The sequence below is a fragment of the Cervus elaphus genome, chromosome 8 (assembly GCF_910594005.1).
Source record: "Cervus elaphus chromosome 8, mCerEla1.1, whole genome shotgun sequence".
NCBI lineage: Eukaryota > Metazoa > Chordata > Mammalia > Artiodactyla > Cervidae > Cervus > Cervus elaphus.
Genome location: NC_057822.1, coordinates 16387557 through 16410572, shown reverse-complemented (window position 1 = coordinate 16410572; position 23016 = coordinate 16387557). Strand labels below are relative to the sequence as shown.

General features: G+C 46.8%; 1 protein-coding gene across 2 annotated transcripts in view; it reads left to right on the top strand.

The window, feature by feature from the left end:
* ARMC9 (armadillo repeat containing 9) overlaps window positions 1–23016 on the top strand; it is a 171376-nt gene that overhangs the window by 133527 nt on the left and 14833 nt on the right. For both annotated transcript variants that reach the window (XM_043909702.1, XM_043909703.1), the window contains exons 21-22: window positions 12432–12547; window positions 18073–18209. In XM_043909702.1, the coding sequence (XP_043765637.1) occupies window positions 12432–12547; window positions 18073–18209 (253 nt within the window). The remainder of the gene's footprint in view (window positions 1–12431; window positions 12548–18072; window positions 18210–23016) is intronic.

The window sequence follows — 23016 nt, the reverse complement described above, 5'->3', positions numbered from 1 at the left end:
CCTAACCCAGGGATCAAATCTGTGTCTCCTGCATTGGCAGTCAGCTTCTTTACTACTAGCACCACCTGGGAAGCCCCATGCCCATCCTTAAGAGTTATCATTTACCCGTCTAGCTTCTTGGGTTTCTTGTGCCTCATCTATGAGAAGGGAAGGCTGCTGCACATTTGTCAGTCATCAGCACACAGTTCAGTTCAGTTCAGTCGCTCAGTCATGTCCGACTCTTTGTCGACCCCTTGGACTGTGGCACGCCAGGCTTCCCTGTCCATCATCAACTCCCCAAGCTTGCTCAAATTCATGTCTAGTCAGTGATGCCATCCAACCATCTCATCCTCTGTCGTCCCCTTCTCCTCCTGCCTTCATCAGGGGATTTCCCAAGGAGTCAGTTCTTCACATCAGGTGGCCAAAGTATTAGAGTTTCAGCTTCAGCATCAGTCCTTCCAATGAATATTCAAGACTGATTTCCTTTAGGATTGACTGATTTGATCTCCTTGCAGTTCAAGGGACTCTCAAGAGTCTTCTCCAACACCACAGTTCAAATACATCAATTCTTCAGCGCTCAGCTTTCTTTATAGTCCAACTCTCACATCCATACATGACTACTGGAAAAACCATAGCCTTGACTAGATGGACCAGCACACAGGGATGGCCAAAACCATCAGACCAGTTGAAGTCACCCACTGAGGCAGAGGGTGGACAGGGAGGGGGACGAGGCTGAGGACAGAGGGCCCACCAGCATGTCAGGAGTCGGGGAAGAAGAAGGGTGGCCCCTGAGATGGACAGAAAGTGAACAGTCAGAGAGGCTTGAGGAGAACCAGGAGAAAACAGTGCCGTGGAAAACAGGAGGGAGAGATCTTTCTAGATGGGTTAAGTGGTCACTCGAAGCGTTGAGAGGCCTGTGGAGTCACAGGTTTGTGAGGGGCCATGATCTGAGCTCCCCAAAGACTCTGCTGCTGTGGGACCCTCTGGTCACACCCACCAACCACACAGGGAAGGTGTGAGTTGGGGGAGCTACCGATTGGCTGGGAGAGGATGGCAGTGTGATGGAACCTCGATCCAAGAGTGCACAAGTGAGCAGTGGGTGCTCAAAGCTAAGATCTGAAAGGAGAAGCAGTTGCAAAGATTGAGGCCAGTTCAGACTGAAGCCCCATGACGGACAGCTGAGCACATGGAAATGAAGGCTTTAAAAGGGACTCCTGAAATTCTGATGCTGGTGGTTGACTGGTTCAGTTACATGGACCCTGAAGTCTCCTCAGATTGGGCAGGTCGGCGTTGGTGCTGGGAGCCAGGCTCTCAACAACTGAAGCAGAGACAGTGACTTGGGAAGGAAAAAGATGGCGGGTGCAGGTGCATGAGCTTTCACAGGGACAGGCGGAAGCAGAAAGCTTCCCCTTGCTGCCCCACCCAGGCCCTCATCACCTCACCCTGGGCACTGGTCTCCCTGGTCACCTCATTGTTCATGGAATTTCCAGGGACCCCCGGCTGGAGCCAGTATATGCTGGCAGAACTTGAGTTTGGAGGACAGCCAAGGGCTGGGCATGAGGGCGTTGTCGGTGAGGGTTTTGGAGTTTACCCTGCATGAGCTGGGAGGTTGTCGGAGGGCGCAGAGCAGGGGAGTGACTCAGTTTGATTCATGTTTTACTACATTAACTTCTGTTTCACTCGGGCTGCTTTGTGAAGAACAGTACGTAGAGGGGCAAGAGTGGATGAAAGAAGGGAGATGACGTAGGAGGCTGGGTGACCACTGGCCCCCAGTCACGGACAAGCACCACTGCCCCTCAGAACGACTCAGGGATCAAAGGACCCTAACTGACCGCAGAAGGAGGTCAAGCGGGGAGGTGCTCGAGAAGGGCGGGGAGTGAGGCACCTGGGTTCCGAACTGTTGATGGAAGTCATTGAGCCCTGACATCTGGGAGGGCACTGGCTTTGTCAGGAAGGACGGAGCTGCATTAGATAGGATGTGCATGTTGAAAAGCAAGATGGTGAGAAAAGCAGAAGGCACACTGGTGGGGCTTCTCTGGAGGGTGGTGGCGGAGCTGTCGAGAACACAGCCCTCAGATGCTGGGTCTTCCCAGCGCACAAGCAGGTATGTTCAGACAGAAACCCCACCATGGCCCCTCCCCTGATAGCTTTTAGCACCTCTGCACAATGAAATGCCATGGGTGAGATGTTAACTTGAAGATGTTAACTTGTTAACTGAAGATTTTTAACAGCAACAACAAAAACAAGACCCCGAACATGCTGTGACTCCCAGCTGGATCATGCAGGTTGGCAAGACGCAAAAGGGACAGAGTTTTGAAATCAACCAGTGGCCCGACTTAATGGCATCCGGAAATGGTGTCACTTTACCGCAGTCTGTAGTTCTAAATCTCCTTAATGCATAGGTACTATTCTTTTTACCGGAAGGAAATATTTAGAAAAGTCGCATGCATGCTTGTTTATCTCATCGGTGTCAGTCTCTTTTCAGTGGCAACGTGAGTGTTAAGAATGAGGTACAGAAAAAAAAGAATGAGGTACAGAAAGCACTCAGTACAGAGATGGGGAGCCCCAGTGTATTTGTTTTCTAATAAACTGGATGGCTTCAAATCACACAAATGTGTTCTCTCCCAGTTCTGGAGGCCAGAAATCCAAAATCAAGTTGTCCCACAACCTTTCTGGTTCTTGCAGCTTCTGACGGCTGCAGGCCCTCCTTGACTTGTGGCTATGGACCTCCATACTCTGCCTCCATCTCCAATAACCTTCTCTTCTTCTCTTTATGTTCTTTCTCTTTTTTGAAAAAAAAAATTTTATTTATTTGCCTGTGCTGGGTCTTAGTTGTGACACTTGGAATCTTTTTTTTTTAGTTGTGGTATTCAGGATCTAGTTCCCTAACCAGGGATCGAACCCAGGCTCCCTGTATTGGGAGCACGAAGTCATAGCCACTGGACCACCAGGGAAGTCCCTATGTTCTCTTCTGTCTCGTATAATGACACTTGTCTCTGGATTTAGGATAATCTAGGATACAGACCCCATGGGGTCACAGAGAGGCAGACACGACTTAGCAACTGAAGAACAGCAACAGCTTAACTAAAATTTGCAAAGACTCTTTATCCAAACCAGGCCACATGCACAGGTTCCTGGGGTTAGTACCTGGACAGACCTGTGGGTGGCCACCATGCCACCCACTGGGCCCGATCACCAAAGGATCCCCTGTAGAAGCAGTTTAAAGTCTTACTAGAAAAGTTACTGTCGAGCAGTAATTGCTGAGGTTATAAATACACTCCCTATTTGCTGTCTTTGTTCCTTAGATCTCCTTAGCTGCTGTTAGTCACCCGGTCTTTTTCTTTTTTTTATTTGGCTGTGCCGGGTTTTAGTTGCAGCATGTGGGATCTGGGATCCTTAATTGTGATATGTAAACTCTTAGTTGTGGCATGTGGGATCTAGTTCCCTGACCAGGGATCGAACCCCAGGCCCTGTGTACTGGGAGCACAGAATCTTAGCCAGTGAACCACCAGAGAAGTCCCAGACACAGTCCTGATTTGAAATTGGCAGCTGGCCAGCAACTGCAACTCACCTCACCTGCCCCGCTTGGGTTCTGATGGTTCCCACTAGGGAGGGTTGGTGGGTGGGGGGGCGCTGTATGCTTGTTCACATGGGGGCTGCCAACTGCTTGTGCCAAAGGAGGGAACCTGCCAGAGACAGGAGTTGCATTTCCCTAGGGAATGTGCCCCCAAATCACAACTTGTACCTCCCATTCTGATGTACTAGGGAGATTGTAGATCTATCAAGATCAGTAGAAATATGTTGATTTTTTGAAAACTGTATTCAAAAAGATTTTATTGAACCCAAGTCATTTGCTGAACATACCACAGAATCCTAGAAAAGTCTCACAGGCTCTTATCTTCCAGAAGTTTATAAAAGAGAACACAGAGCAGATAAATATGTGCTATTGATGAGGGCTGGAGATAACAGGGAGGAGTGATCAGGGCGTTGATGGTTCTCCTCCAGTGCGGCTGGCCCAGGGTTCTCAAAGTCCCAGACCATTGAATGTGGATTCACATAGAATCTAGGCCCCACCCCAGACCCCTTTACCATAATCTCAGGAGTGGTTATTGTACACACCAGTGACTGAAAATCTGCTAGTTTGGGGATAAGGATGGAGTGCAGCGAGGGTGGCCCCCCAGGGTGTTCTGAGAGTGAAAGGGAGCCCTTTCCTAGGATTCCTGGACTCATGGCTCCTTCCCTTCTGAGCACTGATGGGCACCCCTGAACCCTGCAAGGCCACACTCGCTGCCTGTTTGCACCCCCTCAAGGACAAGCAGACAGCACTGAGCACTGCAGAGCCCGGGGGGGCCATGAAAATACTGGTGACCACAGGGAGCTCAGAGAGTCCTGGAGAATAGCAGTGGTCACATCAAATGTATCCTTTACTCATAATTCTGGTGAAGAACACCCTTTTGTGTTTCTTCTTCAGTAGCAGGGCAGATTGATGACTTGCCAACTTCTGTATGCTTGGTTATGTCTAAATTTTTTAAAATCATTCATACTATGCCAAATAAATCTTAAATAAGTCTTAATTAATAATTCTTAATTCAGAATCATCCATACTATGCCACTTAATTCTTCCTAAAAATAGTGCCCTGATTTTAAATATCTTCAATACCTTGATTAAAGGGCTGTAGGTATTTTTCATAGAATCTCAGTTTTTTTGTTTTTATTTTGAAGTTTAAATCTATTGTTCAGTTACTTTTAACAACAGTCATAGGCATGTCTTAAATTAGTTGGGCATGCGTCCTGGGCCAAGTCCTGTGCTGACTACTTCACACGTTTGATTGCATTTATTTAATCCTGGGGTGAATTCTGCTCGCATTGCATGTTATAAATGAGGAAGCTGAGGTTGAGAAAGGTTGAGGAACATGCTCAAATGTTATTTGAGCCTGCTTGCTCGTTACTGCTAAGCTGTGCCGTCTTCTGGGAGAGCTGTTGATTTTCCAGTGAACTGTGTTTGAAAGTTTTGAGTCTCTGACTGTATAAAATATTCAAAGTTATTTTATGGTCTAATGCTGTTGTTATTCAGTAGCTAAGTCATGTCAGACTCTTTGAGACCCCATGGACTGCAGCACGCCAGGCTTCCCTGTCCTTTCCCATCTCCCGGAGCGTCCTCAAACTCATGTTCATTGAGTCGATGATGCCATCCAACCATCTCGTCCTCTGTCCTCCCCTTCTCCTCCTGCCCTCAATCTTTGCCAGCATCAGGGGCTTTTTCAGTGAGTTGGCTCTTCACATCAGGTGGCCAAAGTATTAGAGCTTCAGCTTCAGCATCAGTCCTTCTAATGAATATTCAGGATTGATTTCCTTTAGGATTGACTGGTTTGATTTCCTTGCTCTATAAGGGACTCTCAAGAGTCTTCTGAGAGAAGCACCATAGTTTGAAAGCATCAGTTCTTTGGCACTCAACCTTGTTTATGGTACAACTCTCACATCTGTACATGACTGCTAGAAAAACTGTAGCTTTGACTGAACGGACCTTTGCTGGCAAAGTGAAGTCTCTGCTTTTTAATATGCTGTCTAGGTTTGTCATAGCTTTTCTTGAAATTGAAGCAACAGCAACAATTTTTAAGTATAGGCTCAGTTTTCGGGGGGGATGCCTGTTGTCAATGCTAATTTCTCCCTTTCCACACTGTTTTATCCCCCCAAGTTCATTTAGTTTTCCAGAGTTCCCTTAAAGAGCTGGCTAAAGCAGGAGTCCTGGCCCCACCCCCAGAGAGACTGAGTGTGTGGCCCTGGCCCTGGGAATCTGCATCTTTACTATAACCCTCAGTGCTTCTGCAGCCAGAATCTGCGCCTTGAAACACACTGCCACGTGTGTAGACCTCCAGGTGAATGGGCCACCACACGGGAAGTGGGTACACCTGGCCAAGGGGCAGGGCCCAGCCCCCCAGAGACAGGACAGAAGCTGGGCGCCTGCAGCTGACCCTGTCTTACTCAGTCAAAACCAAAACCAGGAAGGGAAGGGCTATAGTTTCCAAGTTTTCTTTTTCTCAAATTTGTCTTCACTTTGGGTTTTTTGTTTTGTCTTGTTAGTATTTATTTATTTGACTGTGCCAGCTGTTAGTTGCAGTATGCAGGATCTTTAGTTGCGGCACGTGGGATCTAATTCCCTGACCAGAGATTGAACCCAGGCCCCCTGCATTGGGAGTGCCGAGTCTTAGCCACTGAACCACCAGGGAAGTCCCTGGGGGGCTTTCTACTCACTTTTCCACCGTTATTTATGCTCTGCCCCACCCTGATGGTTGAAAAATCAGTTGGAACTAACTTAAAATCCATGTTCTATGAAAACACAACCAAATGAGCAGGGGGAAGATCCCCAACCCCCAAAGATTCCAAGTCCTTTTTCTTTTTCAGTTTGTTTCTGGGATTCCTTTTTCTGATTACAAATGAAGTACATACTTATTACTGAAAAGCCAAAAGTAAACACAGCGTAAACAGCCACCGTAATAATTCTGTCTGCCCAGCGACAACCACCGCTCCCTCTGTTCTGCTCCCATTTATCTCTGTGTCTTATCTTTCCTTTGTCAGTTGGAATTGAGCTCAACTGCAAAGAGCCAGGAATCCAGCCTTACCAGACCCAAGGCTCATCTTTCGCCTTCCTTCACCCAGACTGTCAGGGAGAAGGGAGCATCCAGGTTTTGTGGGCCCCCTAGTCACAGGGTTGTGGAGGCCTTCTGTAAAACAACAGAATAGAAAGTTTAGGTATTAAAGTGAATATCCAGAGTGAGCATGAGAGAAATAAATTGCAAATTCAAATTTTAAGAACTGACAAATCAATAACCAACAAGGACCTACCATATGGCACGGGGAACTAGACTCAGCACCTTATAATAATAACCTATAGGAAAAGAATCTAAAAAGGAATCGATATATGTATAACCGAATCACTTTACTGTATGCCTAAAACTAACACAACATTGTAAATCAACTGTAGTTCACTTTTTTAAGTAGGTAAAGGAAAAAAAAAATGACAGGTACCAGCAACAGAAAAATAATGTTTTATTAACTAGTGGCTTGCCACACGCTGTTGAGGTAATCCACATGGGTTGGAAAAGAATTTCCAGACACAGCATTTCAGAAGGGAGTAATTTTATTAAGAACAAAGAGCAGAGATAATGTGGGCACTGCAAGTGCAGTGGACCAACCTCCTGACAGACCAGGGAGAGTTGACAGTTTTCATGGGTTAGTAGTCACCTTTTATAGCCTCTAAGCAAAGAAAATTCCTGCTGGAAGGTTGGCATTAGGTGATTGGTTAGGACACTGTAGGGTGACTACCGGGGTGGGCATCTTTGCCTAATTTGAGGTCAGGAAGCCTGATGGTGTTGATCACTGGGGCTTTTGGCAATGGTTACGAAGGGGCTCAGTCAGCCAGAAGGGACCTGGGTTCTGAGCTCCGCTCTGAGGCCTTGGTGCAAGATTTTGCACCTGTGGCCTTGGGGCAGGACTCCACACATGCTTCATCGTTTTCTTTCTGGATATTTTTTGTTTTATGCTCTTTGATTGCTTCTACATATGTGAGAAGTTTGTAATATTTTCTACAGTGAAAGAAAAAAAATTTTATTTATTATTGAGAGATTAGAAATTTTTCTCTCAACTTCACATTTAGTTTTTGGTAATGCTGTGTAAATTTTTAGGACTTCTATTAAATTTGAGAAAACCTTCCTCAAACTTCTGAAAATGGAAGACTAGGGACATTTCAAGTTTCCTTGCGCACAGACTCTTCATAAATACTCTGATGACCTGGGGAATTCCTTGTAGTCACTTCTACACCAGGACAGCTCACCATCATTTGGCTATGCACAGAAGCGACTGAGAATGGTATTTTTCATTAAACCTAAATTGTATGTCACCTGGGTTCAGCGCCCCCTTAGCTAAGTTCCAAATTGTCTTTAGCCCTTCTAACACTGTGTGGGGAGGAATAACAACAGAAGTTGGAGTAGAAAGAAACAGTACTCTTAAGTGACTACAATTAAAACTTGCTACTTTTGCAAATTTTACAAAAACATGTGACTGTTTGAACACATTGCTAGGGTTCCAAAGCTCCATCTGGAGACCTTCATTTACTGCTTACTGGTCAGAGGTGGTTTCCATGGCCTCTAGCTGCAAAGGGGTCTGGAAAGGTGTTTTTAAGTAGACACATTTCTGGACCAGCAAAATCAGAGGGCTGTTGGTCAAGAAAGAGAGAATGAGTATTGAGTGGACAGCTAGCAGTGTCTCCTTCAGCTTCCAGGACTTTCTCTGTGTGTATAGATAGACAGATGTATTGTGTGCCTGTATTTTCTTACAAAAATGCATACTGTTTATAACATGCCTAATTGCTTTAAGTGATTTCACCAATACTCAAAAACTAGTACTGGGAAATTTTTTTTACCTAAATTGATATGTGTTGACCATCTTTTGCTACAGAACAAATTGTTGTTGTTATTCAGTCACTCAGTCATGTCCAACTCTTTGTGACCCCATGGACTGCAGCACGCCGGGCTTCCCTCTCCTTCACTATCTCCTGGAGTTTGCTCAAACTCCTGTCCATTGAATCATCAATACCATCCAGCCATCTCATCCTCTGCTGCCCTTTTGTTGCCTTCAATTTTTCCCAGCATGAGGGTCTTTTCCAGTGAGTCAGCTCTTTGCATCAGGTGGCCAAAGTATTGGAGCTTCAGCATCAGCCCTTCCAATGAATATTCAGAGTTGATTTCCTTTAGGATTGACAGAACAAATTACATTCAGCTAAATCACATGCTGCATTTTGGAGTTTGTGTGTGTGTGTGTGTGTGTGTGGTTAAATATGCTCTATTTTTTTTTTTTTGTAGCAGAACATTTTTTCAGACAGCATCTCCATGTGTAACCCAGATGGATGCTGGGTTCTGTGATGGGTAGGGTGGTTGTTGGGAACCCTTTCCCTTCTCTCCCAGCACCCCCTGAAGCATTTCTGTGAAACTCAGTATAGACAGATATGCTTTAAGACCTTTCCATCCCCAAAAGGCTCCTTTGCAGCCGAGGCACCCAGAGAAGACCCTGGAGCTCCCCACAAGCACAGGGGGTTGTGAGGTGAACAGGAAACAAGCCCTCTGGACTCCTCTGAGACACCCAGCACCTAAGGCAGTCATTCTGGGCCCTCATACCAACCCTCTTCACCAGGGACCCTTCCTCAGGCCTTGTGACGACACACCGGGTGACTCTGCCCCCAGGCTGACCCAGTTTCCTCATCCAGTGCATGGGTGCGTGCATGCTAAGTCACTTCAGTCGTGTCTGACTCTTTTCGACCCTCCAGACTGTAGCTTGTCAGGCTCTTCTGTCCATGGGATTCTCCAGGCAAGAATACTGGAGTGGGTTGCCATGCCCTCCTCCAGGGGATCTTCCTGACACAGGGATGGAACTTGCATCTCTTATGTCTCCTGCATTGGCAGGCGGGGTCTTTACCAGTAGTGCCACCTGGGAAGCCCCTTCCTCATCCACTGCAGAGGACAAATACCACCCACCTTAGGTCATCTCTTAGGCCTGTGAAGTTTTAGGGAGATGGTGTGGTGGGTGGGTGTTTCCAAAGGTTGAAACACGAGTACGTGCTGTGTTCTCTCTCCTGAGGAAGCAGTTGGAAGGGTGACCTGGGAAGGACTGGAGCAGGGAGGAGGCGTGGGCTGGGTGACCCACATGCTCGCCATCACCCTCTCCCAGCGCTTAAGCCCGAGCCTTCCTCTCCTAGCTCCCGTGGAAGGGCCCAGGTGTCCGACTGGCATAAGGGAGGGGGAGAGAGAAGGCCCAGGGGATCCTAAGGTACCCCTGAATTTTGGACTTAAGGAACCTACCCTGATGACGAGGACAGCAGGTCAGAAGGGAAATGGGAGGAGCAGCGGACAGAGGAGGGCAGTGTTAGTGATGGCAGGTAGGATAGCCTTTTGCGTATTTCACAGGACAAGGGAGATGAAGCTGCGCTGGTTCTTACTTGGGAAGCTTATGGCCCATCGTTTCCTCCAGAAGGGTGGAGGCCTCCCATCTCCTCTCCCCCGCCTTTCTCCCCCTCCCCGTCCCCCACCCCTCACCACCCTGCCCTGCCCGCCCCTCTAGCTGCTGGCTGTCCCCACAGCACAGCTGAGACCTGGTAATTCCCTCCCACTGGAAACTGGGCTTTTTTTCTTCTTCCTATCTCAAATTTTAAAAACATATATAAAGAAAGCCGAGCACCGAAGAATTGATGCTTTTGAACTGTGGTGTTGGAGAAGACTCTTGAGAGTCCCTTGGACTGCAAAAAGATCCAACCATCCCATCCTAAAGGAGATCAGTCCTGGGTGTTCATTGGAAGGACTGATGCTGAAGCTGAAACTCCAATACTTTGGCCACCTTATGCAAAGAACTGACTCCTTGGAAAAGACCCTGATGCTGGGAAAGATTGAAGGCGGGAGGAGAAGGGGATGACAGAGGATGAGATGGTTGGATGGCATCACCGACTCAATGGACATGAGTCTTGAGTAAACTCTGGGAGTTGGTGATGGGCAGGGAGGCCTGGAATGCTGAAGTCCATGTGGTCGCAAAGAGTTGGACACCACTGACTGACTGAACTGAACTGAACTAAACCTCAAATACTAGATAAACCCAAATAATTTTCAAGCAAAAATCAAGAAATCAAAGAGGTAACTCCCATTCATATATTTTCTGATTTTTAAAAAATAATTATTTGTTTATTTGCCCACGCTGGGTCTTAGTTGTAGCACATGGGATCTTAAGTTGTGGCATGTGAACTCCTAGTTGCATCATGTGGGATCTAGTTCCCTGACTGGAGATTGAACCCAGACTCCCTGCATTGGGAGCACAGAGTCTTAGCCACTGGACCACCAGGGAAATCCTTCTGGTTTTGTTTTTGGTTTTTTTTTTACATTTTATTTGTAAATAATTATAGATTCGCAGGAAATTTAAAAAGTAGTAGAGAAGTGCTAGACACCCTTCACCCAGCATCCCCAATGGTAACTGTAGCATGTAGGGGGTCAATGTTGGCACAATACACAGACTTCATTCAGATTTCACCAAAAAAGTGATTTCTTTTTTAAACAAATTTTCTTAATTATTAACATAGCTGTTACAGAAAATAGAAAAAAATTATTATTGGTTCACTGTCCTCTGTGGCCACTATAAGCATTATTGTTCCTTTCCTTCCGGTCTTTTTGTTTACTTTTAGCATCATTTATGTACCATGTTATAACCTGACTTACAATGTTTTAAATAAACATTTTTCTTCATAACCTAGTCTTTATCCTTGTAAATGGCCATATAATATTTCAAATGAATATGCCACATTTTCCTTCATTGCTCCCCTATTACTAGACAGATTGTTCCAGTTTTACTCTACAGTGATTTTGTAACAAACAGCTTTATTTAACATCTTCCATATTTTGGAGTCTTTCTCTAGGGGCTTTCTTGGTGGCTCAGATTGTAAAGAATCTGCCTGCAGTGCAGGAGACCCAGGTTCTATCCCTGGGTCCGGAAGATCCCCTGGAGAAGGGAATGGCAACCCACTCCAGTATTCTTGCCTGGAGAATCCCATGGAGAGAGAACCCTGGCAGGCTACAGTCTGTGAGGTCACAAAGAGTTGGACATGACTGAGCAACTAAGACGCTAGGGTTTAACACTCAAGGGTATGAACATTTCAATGACTCTTGGTATAAAATGCCAAATTACTTTCCAAAAGCATTGTCTCTAATTTCCATGCCACTGACATCTTAAACTGTTGCCAGAAGCGGATGGGGTCATTTCTTTAATTGTCACTCATTTAATAATTTAAGGATGATACGGGTTTTTGTAAAGTTGTAGTTTCTAGTTACTTGTAAAGTTGATGATTTTTTTCTTCTCTTGCCTAGTGATACTTTTAATTTTGTGACTTGGCTATTTGAAATCTTTGCCCTATTATCTGCACAGTGTTTTACTTAACTGATTTATAAGAATTCTTTATCTAATGAAAATCTTAACCTTTAATCTATTAACTGTGCTGCAAATATTTCTTCCCAGTTCATTGTTTTACCTGTTAGTTTGGTTTATCATTCAAATACTGTATATATGGAAATGTTAATTTTTTATGAAACCAAATCTGTCCATCTTTTTTTTTCCCTTCTCACTTTCAAAAGTCAGTATACTCCAGAGATGCGATAAGTTACTATATTCAACTCTTTTCTTCCCCTTTTTCCATGGTTTGATTTTTTTTTTTTAATTTATACTGCTAGGTGGTATAATATGCAAGCTAAAGGGATTTTTCCTGAAATTTTCTGTTTATCTGAATAATCTGTGTCATGACCCTTCCTCGCTTGTTGCAAAGTCTCTTATTCCTATAGATGAATGTATTAAATACAGTGAGTTAGAATGTGTGGTCTGCTCTCAGCCAGATGACCTCTCCAGCCCTGTTTCCTCTTTGCTTCCTCCAGATCATGACCAACACGGGGAAGGCAAGGCGGAGGGGGGCAGCTGGCGTGCAGTGGGGTGGCCCGGAGCCCCTGCGCCGGCCGGTCACCCCCGGCGGCCACAGGACCGGGTACCCAGCGTAAGTCCGGGCTAAAGGAGGCGGGGATTTCTTTTCCTAAGCTTTGTTTTGATGAACTGCACCGAAAGATGTACGTATTTAAGAAGTCAAAATAAAACGTTCATACTGTAAAGCATTTCTTTCTTCATTATTCATCTTTGGGGGATTTTTTGAAAGGACAGAGGTCAAGTCTCCCTCTTCCCCTCCACGTTTCTCAGGGTCTCCAAGGCACTTACAACCTTTATCTAGGAGAAGCCTGGTGTTGGCCAGTGTTGATTCTGAAGGAAAGGACCAGAAAGGGGCAGGGTGTCTACCCAGAGAGGATTCTCAGTCTTTTCTGCAGCCTCTTAATGCAACCCAGGCCCTTTGTTGGGAAGGAGTATCACAGTTTAAGATGCCACCAGCCTTTTTTTCTCGATGACTTTTTAAAAGAACTATCTGCAGTTTTGGCTGCCAAACCTTTATTCATTCTTCATAGCCTTGCTTCAACCCTGTTTATATAAACAAATCTAGTCTGGTTACCCAGAGCCTCTGGTCTCCCTGGGAACCCAGGGACCAGACCCCTGGGGACTCCTGGGGAGCCCTAGGCCAGGCAGTCCAGCTTGGGCCTCTTCGGAGGTCTGAGTGACCTCTTTGCCTGTCTAGAGAGAACACTGGAGAGAAACAGATGCACATAAAGGGGATTATGGAGAGCAGGCAAAAACCTACATTTGTTCATGCAACAATTATTGGCCATAAAATATTTCAAATGAATATGACATATTTTGCTTCATTATCCCCTATGGCTGAGCAGTTTGCTTGTTTCCAGGTTTGCTGTATAGTCATTTGTAACAAGCAGGCACTGGGGCTACGGCAGCAGACAGAACACAGAAGCACCTGCCCTGTTAGATCTGGGTGCATGGATGCTAAGGGACACCAGAAACCCTGCACCCAGACCTGGTGGGGTTTGACTGCCCGTCCGGGACCTAACCTGTGAATATGTCAGGGCCCATGCTGTGGATCAGTGCTGAGATCTGTTTGATTTGCCTTCACAACTAGTTACCATGTGCTTCGTATTTCAGGGGTTTTATTTTTCATATTAATGTCTAAACTAATATGCCTTTTTCTCTTTAACCTACAGAAAAGTTGAAAGAATTATTAACAATAAAGAGCTTCCAGCTGTTAGCATTCTGCAATAATTGTGCTCTCTTGCTTACTCACTCTCTTGCTCTCGTTCTGTGCATAAAATATAATTTACACACATACACACTTTATTTTTTTGCTGAATTGTTGAAAGCAGGTGGCATAGTTTCAGCCCACATCTCCAAAGAATAAGAATATCCTTTTATTTAACCACATGAAAGTGAAAGTCAATCAGTCGTGTCTGACTCTTGGTGACCCCATGGACTATACAGTCCATGAAATTCTCCAGGCCAGAGCATTGGAGTGGGTAGCCGTTCCCTTCTCCAGGAGATCGTCCCAACTCACGAATCAAACCAGGGTCTTCTGCATTGCAGGTGGATTCTTTACCAGCTGAGAGCTACCAGGGAAGCCCATTATTTTTAACTATATAATCACACCCTTAAAAGTTAACATTAATTTAAAAATATGAGCATATAAATATTCCCTAATTGTCCCCCAAGTGTCATTTATATCTAAGAAGTTTTGTACTCAACCTTTTGATCCAGACCTTAGCCAAGTATCAACTACGAGTAGATCCAATTTATAAATATAGTATCTTTTTGAATGGAAGAAGTAAGAGGAACTAATAAAATTCATCTTGTTTGAGATGGAAAAGAGGACACTGAATTATCATTTAAAAAAATTTTTTTAAGTTACTAAAACCCCAGCTTTACAGAGAGGCAACAATAACTTATGCATATTTAATCAGGAAGGAGGACAAAGATAATCTAATAAATACAAGATCCAACCAATGGGCACAGTGAATTGGGTCAAATATTTTGCCTTATGGAGGGGAAAAAGAGGACATTTTTCCATGCCTGGGGAGCACACATGGCGTTCCCCTGACTTGTGGAAGTGTTCCCTGCAAGGAATGAGAGCCCTCATTTTCCTGAAATTCCCCGACCAGGAGTCGAACCTGTGCCCCACGCATTGGAAGGGTGGAGTCCTAACCACTGGGCCGCCAGGGAAGCCCCTGAACCTTCCGATTCTAATGAAGCCTTGCCCCATAACCAACTCCATCCGTTAGGCCAATTTAACGAACATTTATAACACTTCTGTGTGCCAGTTGCCCAGTTCAATTCAGTTGCTCAGTTGTGTCCAACTCTTTTTTGACCCCATGGACTGCAGGACGTCAGGCTTCGCTGTCCATCACCAACTCCCAGAGCTTACTCAAACTCATGTCCATTGAGTCGGTGATACCATCCAACCATCTCATCCTCTGTCGTCCCCTTCTCGTCCCGCCTTTAATTTTTCCCAGCATCAGGGTCTTTTCCAATGAGTCAGTTCTTCACATCAGGTGGCCAAAGTATTGGAGTTTCAGCTTTAGCATCAGTCCTTTCAATGAATATTCAGGACTGATTTCCTTTAGGAAAGTTGCTAGAGGTGCAAAAATAGTGTGGTCCCTGCCCTCAGGAGCACACAGAGCAAGCTACCTAGTAGGGGAGAGAGACAGTAAGTAGGTGATGGCAGAGCGTAGGGGTTCCCCTCAGGCAGGCAGCACAAAGGTGAGACTCAGGATCTTCAGATCGCCTCTTTAAAAAGATTACATGAGTCTCCACTCCCAACCAGTGTCCTCTGATAACCTAGTGATGCCACATGTGTAGATAAAGCAAGAATCTTAGTGACAATATGCATTACACTCATTCCAGACACTAGTCCTTTTGCAGTCAGTAATCCCATTACTAGGGTTTTACACTGAGATAATCAGATATATACATAGATATGCACACAACAGGAGTTACTGAAAAATCATCTAAATGCCCAAAGCAGGAGACTGGTTAAATTATTATCCACATAAAATGTATTGAAAATAACATTTTAGAAGAATATTTAATGCATGGGAAGAGCCTCACAAGACACTACTAAGTGAAAAAGCAAATTATGAAATGGTGTGGATCTAACCTGCTGGCCAAATATAGCAATCCTAAGTTTTGAGTGTGGTTTTTTGGTGGTTTTTTTTTTTTTTTTTTAGGCATATATTTGCTCTTTTAAAATAAGATACCAAATAAAATAAAAGAAGATATCAAATGTTAATAGGAGTTGTGTCTAGGTATTGGGAGGACAGGGCAATCTCTTTTCTATATATTTTCCTGATTTCTCATGATAAATGCTGGTTTTAAAATCAAGAAAAGAAAGGTTGGGAATAACGACTACAGTCGCCCCTGTGCAGTGCAGGACTCTCCATCACCCTGCATCTGATGGCGCCTCCCAGCGCCGTCCCCAAGGCCTGGCCCCAGTCTCTGTGTCTCCTGGGCTCCCTTACCTCTGATCCTCTGGCCACTTCCCTGCACCATCCTCCTCTCTTTGAAGCCCACATGGTCTGGCGGTGACTGGTTAATGCTACCACAGCCACGCCCATGACCTCCCAGACCCTGCTGACCACCCTCCTGGGAGCTCTCGAGCTTCTGCCCCGTGGCCGCTGTGTGCTGGTCCCCCAATGCTCCGCCCTCTTCCTCCTAAAACACTGTGTTATGCAGGCCCCATCCTGTGTTAAGGTCCCCATCCCATCCTGCTGGCCCTCCGGTTTCCATTACACACTGCTGACGCCCAAATCTCCCACTCCAGCCCACTCTTGCCCCCAGGGCTATGTGTGTCCCCACAGCACCCCCAGATCAGTACCTCCCAAATGAAGAGCCCTGTCTTCTGAGCCCCCTGCTTCAGGGAATGGAGTTAATACTCCCAGACACGGAGCCAGGATCCCACCCCAGGGTGCCCAGGCACCGCTTCTCCTGGCTCGGGCCCCTCCTCTCTGCCCTCCTGAGCCCGCTCCTTCTCCCCAGCCGGGGCGGAGCCTCCAGACCATTCTGCCGGCCACAGTCCGCCCTCCAGGACCACAGACACAGTGATCCTTATAGCACATCATCATGGAATCTTATTTCTGCATCTTCTATTTCCTTTAGTGTGTGCATGCTCAGTCATTCCGTCATATCTGACTCTTTGTGACTCCATGGACTATAGCCCACCAGGCTCCTCTGTCCATGGGATTTCCCAGGAAAGAATACTAGAGCAGGTAGCCATTTCCTCCTCCAGGGAGTCTTCCTGACCCAGGGATTGAACCTGTGGTTCCTGCATTGCCAGGCAGATTCTTTACCTCTGAACTACCTGGGAACCCCTATTTCAGGACCAAATCTACTCAAACCCTGGCCGATCAAGTCCTTCTTAATTGACACCATCCATCTCCACCCTCAAAGTCACATGCTCCCCAGGACACTATGTACCCTCCGGCCTGCATTCTTTGTGTGCCCTAAATCTCTCTGTAACAAAGCAATATAAATACATGCTTTCATTTTGCCTCTTCTTGCTTCATCTTACTTGTTCATGGTGCTACCTCTGCTGGGAAATGCTCCCTCTTCGGCCCCCTGGCAAACCCCAGCCCAGAGATCAGAACCGACTGAGTCACACACACACACCCCGAAACACACATACACTGAAACACACACACACTGATACATACAACTACATATACACATGTACACACACATACATACACAGGTACATACACACACATACACACACACACACATACATATACACAGGTGTATACACACATACATATACACAGAAATACATACACACTCACACACACAAGCTTTTCTGCCCTGCAGGGCAGTTAGGTGTCTGCTTATCTTTGCTGCTGGAACTGACATTCAAGAATAGCCGTTTCATGGGGTACCACTCTGGGCAGAGCGGGGACAGGCCTGCCATGGTATGTCCCCACCAAGCCCTTGCTGCGAGCAGGTGGCTCGTGTCTCCTCGTAGATGGGAAGCGAGTACCCTGCTGGTGTGCGCACACTGCAGAACCCTCCTGGGATCTGCTGTGAAGGTATCCTGCTTCTCTCTGATGTGCTTGTCCAGGCCACCATCTCTTGCAGGCGCCCAGTGCATGTCTGCTGGGTGGACCAGTCTCCACCGACCCAGGTGGCAGCGTTAGACACTACACACACCATTAGATAGTGTTCCAGAGAACAAGCTCTTCCCCACTCCTGTGCCTAGTAACTCTTGTTGTCAGGGCTATGACACATCCCATCTTTTCTGACTGATTTCATCCCTGCACTAATCTGCTTCATCCTTGGAGGGAAGCCCAGAAGATTGATACTTTAATTAAATTGTTTGGTTGAAATGTTATGTTCTTGTGTCACCCAAAGCCAAAAGATCCAACTCTGTGTTAGAAAAATAATAACCATGTTTAAAATGTGTAAGAGCTCACATGAGTGAGGCAAGGGGCACTTCCTGTTTCTTAAAGACATCCAATATCTGCTAATACTAGCTTAACAAATGGCATTCAGGTGCTTCCACTTCCTGTGTTTGTTTGTGATGCTACACAGTAGTCAGCAGTCAGATATCTCCTGTCTGTATTGATTGCTGCTTTTCATTTTTTCCTCCAGGCTGGAAGATCATCCCAATTCTCCCCAGATGGCCCAGCATGCCAGAAATGGCTGCCTCCCATCCCTGTCAAACACCCACGCTCCAGTCTGCAGGGGGGGCAAACCTGCTGCTCCTGAGCCTTGCCCTTCCTTTTCATGTAAGAAAACTGGCAGCATATTGGGGGGCGCAGCTCCAGAACTGGGGGCAGCTCTGGGACTAGGGGGCAGCTCTGGGACAGGGAACAGCTCTGGGACTAGGGGGGCAGCTCTGGGACTGGGGGCAGCTCTGGGCCTGGTGATGCCTAGGATCTTATGAAACTGCAGCAGTTCCAAACCCTGGAAGACCTCAGCCTCACACCTGCTCTTCAAAAGGCCTCTGATCTCAACCATTACCCCATGTCACAGAGGCTCACAGGCTTGTGACCCCACAGCCAGACCTGACCATGGACTTTTCCTCCAGACTCCCTTCTCTCAGAGCACTGTGTCCAGTGCTCACCTCTGCAAGCTATTTGAGCAAGATTTCTGACTGGGGAAGCCACGTTTAAATGTGAGATTTTGAAGTAGAACTCTCCAAACAATGTAGATCTTTGACCAAAACTCTGGTGCCCCAAACTCTATTGCTGAGGTGGTCAGCCACACGGTAGAAGGCTGAGCTGAGTTAGAAATGTGCGGCCAGGAGCAAAAGCTAGTGTGAGATCCAAACACATTTTTAAAAATAATTTTATTCATTTATTTTTGGCTGTGCTAGGTCTTCCTTCCTAAAAAACCTTCCACAGGTTTTTCTCTAGTTGCGGCAAGTAGAGGCTACTCTCTGATTGCAGTGCACAGGCTTCTCATTGGAGTGGCTTCTCTGGTTGCAGAGCATGGGCTCTAGTGCGTGCAGTTTTCAGTAGATGCAGCGCATGGTTTCAGTAGTTGCGGCTCCCCAACTCTAGTGTGCTTAGTCGAGCAGTTGTGTCCGACTCTTTGAGACCCCAAGTAGCCTGCCAGGCTCTTCTGTCCATGGGGATTCTTCACACAAGAATACTGGATTGGGTTGTCATGCCCTCCTCTAAGGGATCTTCCCAACCCAGGGATCGAACCCAGGTCTCCCACAGTGCGGGAGGATTCCTTACCATCTGAGCCACCAGGGCTTCAGAACACAGGCTTAATAGTTGTGGCACATGGGCTTAGATTCTCAGGCGTCATGTGGGATCTTCCTGGATCAGAGATCGAACCCATGTCTCCTGCATTGTCAGGCGGATTCTTTACCACTGAGCCACCAGGGAAGCTCTCCAGACACATTTTGAAGCTTCTAGTTGAGCTCACCAGAGACTGATGGGGAATAAAAGTATTTTTTAGATGCTAGAAAAAATATATATGCTTTGAATTAGAAATGTACAAAGTTTTTTTTTTTTTTAATTTTCAAGAGGAAATTAAAAGGATATGAACAGATCAGATAAGACTCCAATTTCTCCATTCAAATAGGAAAAACAACAAGAAGAGCAGGTCAGATTCCAGTATGAGAAACATCTGTGAGCTTTTATAACATGCTCAGAATTGGATTCAAATGCTTCTGATCCCTGATTCAGAGCAGTAGACCTGTCACAGAGTCGGAAGAAAACCAGGCTGTTTGGTTACCCTGGGAGAGGGTCTCTTGATTACAGCAGTTTTAGAGGGTTGTTGTTTTTTTCTTTTTTTTTTTTTTGCCAGCTTTGATCATTTATTATTTTACATGTGTTTTGCTAGAGCTCAAAACATTAATATGCCTTCTTTAAAAGATGGTTAGCTCAATCATTTACCTAGAGATTTCTGCTGCCAGGGTGGAGGTTTTAGGTGGTCTAATGATTTTTGCCAATTTGACCTAATGCCATTGAGTTAAAAATGATTTCAAATTCTATAGGCCTGGTCTTCCCAGGTGGTGCAGAGGTAAAGAACCTGCCTGCCAATGCAGGAGACACAGGAGATGCAGGTTCAATCCCTGGGTCAGGAAGATGCCCTGAAATAGGAAATAGGAAATGGAATAGGAAATAATCGCTCCAGTATTCTTGCCTAGAAAATCCCATGGACAGTGGAGCCTGGCAGGCTACAGTCCATGGGGTCTCAAAGAGTTGGACATGACTGAGCACAGCACCACTGTTCCAAAGAGTTGCGTTTAGGCTAACTTATTTATCAGTAACATCCTTGTTTTACCCAAATTGCCACCAAGGTGACCCTCTGTCTTGCACTGATTCTAAGTGTGGCCTCATCTTTTAGGAAGATTTGTTGTGGTATTACCTGTAAGGTAGAGTCACTGGAGGTTGTCAGGGATGAAGGAAGCTGAGTGGTGGCTGATGTTGCTGGTGATGTAGACATTATTGTTATTTTCAAGAACATTTGCTTTTGACCCTGGCAAATTCTGGTTCCTTGCATGAAAACGGTGGGCACCCACCAGGGCACTCATCCCTGGGATCACCAGCCCTTCCTGGTGCTTCTCCCTGGGGAGGCAGCAGCTACTCACCTGCCCTTCTAGATGGGCCACCTGGAGCCATGCACCTGCCATGCAGCTGCCTCTGCACCCAGGAGCCTGCTCTGAACACTGAGGCCATGCTTTTCAGGTCCCATCCTCCACCTCTCATTCACTCAGACCTGGCTGGGAGCCCACCTGCTGCCCTCCTGCCTCAGTGGACTCCCCTACACTGACCCCCCAGTCCATCCTTACTCCCCCTGCCAGATACCAAGCATATTAATCACTTCCTCCACCCCCAGAGGCTTCCCAGGTATCGCTAATTGTACCTAGGATCGACCCAGGTTCGATCCCTGGGTCAGGAAGATGCCCTGGAGTAGGAAATGGCAACCCACTCCAGTATTCTTGCCTGGAAAATTCCATGGGCAGAGAAGCCTGGTGGGCTACAGTCCATGGGGTCCCAAAGAATCGGACACAACTGAGCGCACACCCACCCCCATGCCTTTTCCTCAGGCCAGCACCCTTACTTAGTTCTCCCTCAAACTCCTTTTATAGGACAAACGTTCTCCCCTTGAAGAAGCCAAGGGTCCAGCTTATTGGCTTTCTTGGGGTCATTTATTTATTTAAAAAATTTTTTTAACTTTTTATTTTGTATTGGGATGGGCTCTCCAGGTGGCACAGTGATAAAGAATCAGCCTGCCAGTGCAGGAGACACAGGAGATTCAGGTTCCATCCCTGAGTCAGGAAGATCCCCTGGAGGAGGAAATGGCAACCCACTCAAGTATTCTCGCCTGGAAAATCCCATGGACAAGGGAGCCTGGCGGGCTACAGCTCATGAAGTCACAGAGAGCTTAGCAACTGAGCACGTATAGCCAATTAACAAACGATGTTGTGAAAGTTGCAGGGAAACAGCAAGGGGACTCAGCCATACATATACACGTGTCCATTCTCCCCCCAACTCCTCTCCCATCCCGGCTGCCACATGACACCGAGCAGAGAGTCCCATGTGCTGTATAGTAAGTAGGTCCTTGTTGGCTATCCATTTTAATTACATCAGGGTATACATAACCATCCCAAACTCCCTAACTATCCCTTCCCCCTGACCCTTCCCCCCTCCTGGGGTCATTTAATGAGTGTGGATTCCATTTCTGGTGTAGATTTCTATTCTTCCTTCCTTGCCCAGCGCAACCACCCCAGGCCCTCGCCTCCTCTGTGAGCTTTCCATCCCGTCTGGCCACCACCTTATCTTCATCTTTTCACTCAGCCTCCTTGAGGGGACGGTTACAGACCGGCTTCAGCCAATATGCTCAAATGCTGTGTTGAGGCTAGTTCTGAGGCCGCATCTGGTCTCGGCCGACCAAGCACCACGGTTGAGGGAAGAAGAGGACAGCAGCATGTGGCAGGACCCTCCTGATCCTCACTGTCCCATTTCGTTCCTTCCCCGGCGAGAGCGGACCTGACTTCCTCTTGACCCTTCCGCCCATCCAGTCCTGCTCCTCCAACCCTTTCTCCCCGGTCTCTGCACCTGCTCACCTTGTCCCCCCAGCCCGTTCTGGCCTCGCCCAGCCACCAACCCCCCAACAGTTCCCCTCACACATGACCTTCACCCCTGCTGGAAATTAACACCCCACCCAAGACCCATGGGGTCCCAGCACCCCGGCCCAAACGTCGAGTTTGTTCAGGACGCCCCCCATCATGGCTGTGCGTTTCGTCAGCACTGAGGCAGGACTTGGAACGAGGAGGCCGTGGGATCCTTACATGGCTCCATCAGTTCTGTGAGGGACCAGAAAGTACATTATTTTTAAGCAAAGGACTCAGCCCCACAGAGCCAAAAGGAAATAGCTCCCAAAGAAAAAAGAAAAGAAAAGCCAAGAATGTGACTCAGAATCTTATACGATATTGGCCTGAGGAAAGTTATTCTCATTTCCTTCCCCATCCACCAAGGCTGGGATATCAAAATCGCGTGTCCTGTCAGTGGACCCTGAGGGAAAATGCCAGCCCTGTTTGAAATGGGTGAAGAGGTAGAGAAACAGTGGTTTGTCTCAGGAAACTTCAGGTGCACGCACACAGCTGCCCTCCTCCTCCCAGCTCCCATATCTTTCAGTGGAGATATATTTTTTTGACAGGGGGCGTGGGGGGAGCTGGCGTCAGGGGCCATAGGGGTTGCTCTGAAAGTCTGCAGTGTGGCCTAAGCAGACGGAGCAGGTGGGGTGGCTAAACCGAGAAGACCCGAGAAGGTCTCCCAAGAGCCCAGCTCAGTTCCTCCTCCCTCCTACCAGGGGCCTTTGGCACCTGTCCCCCACCACCACCTGCCTGGGAAAGCTCATGATCCTGGAGAGCTGCCTACCCCTGGGTGCCATCTTGGAACACCATTGACCCTCATGGGGTTTTCCATGTGCAGCCCTGCTCTCGTGTGTGGTTCCACTCAACCATTATTTCACACACCCAAATCTGGTCTCCTGAGCATTATTATAAGGTCAGTCAGCAGAGAGCAAGACAAGCAGGCCAGTTGTCCACTAAGGAACAGCTCAGAGAAGGCT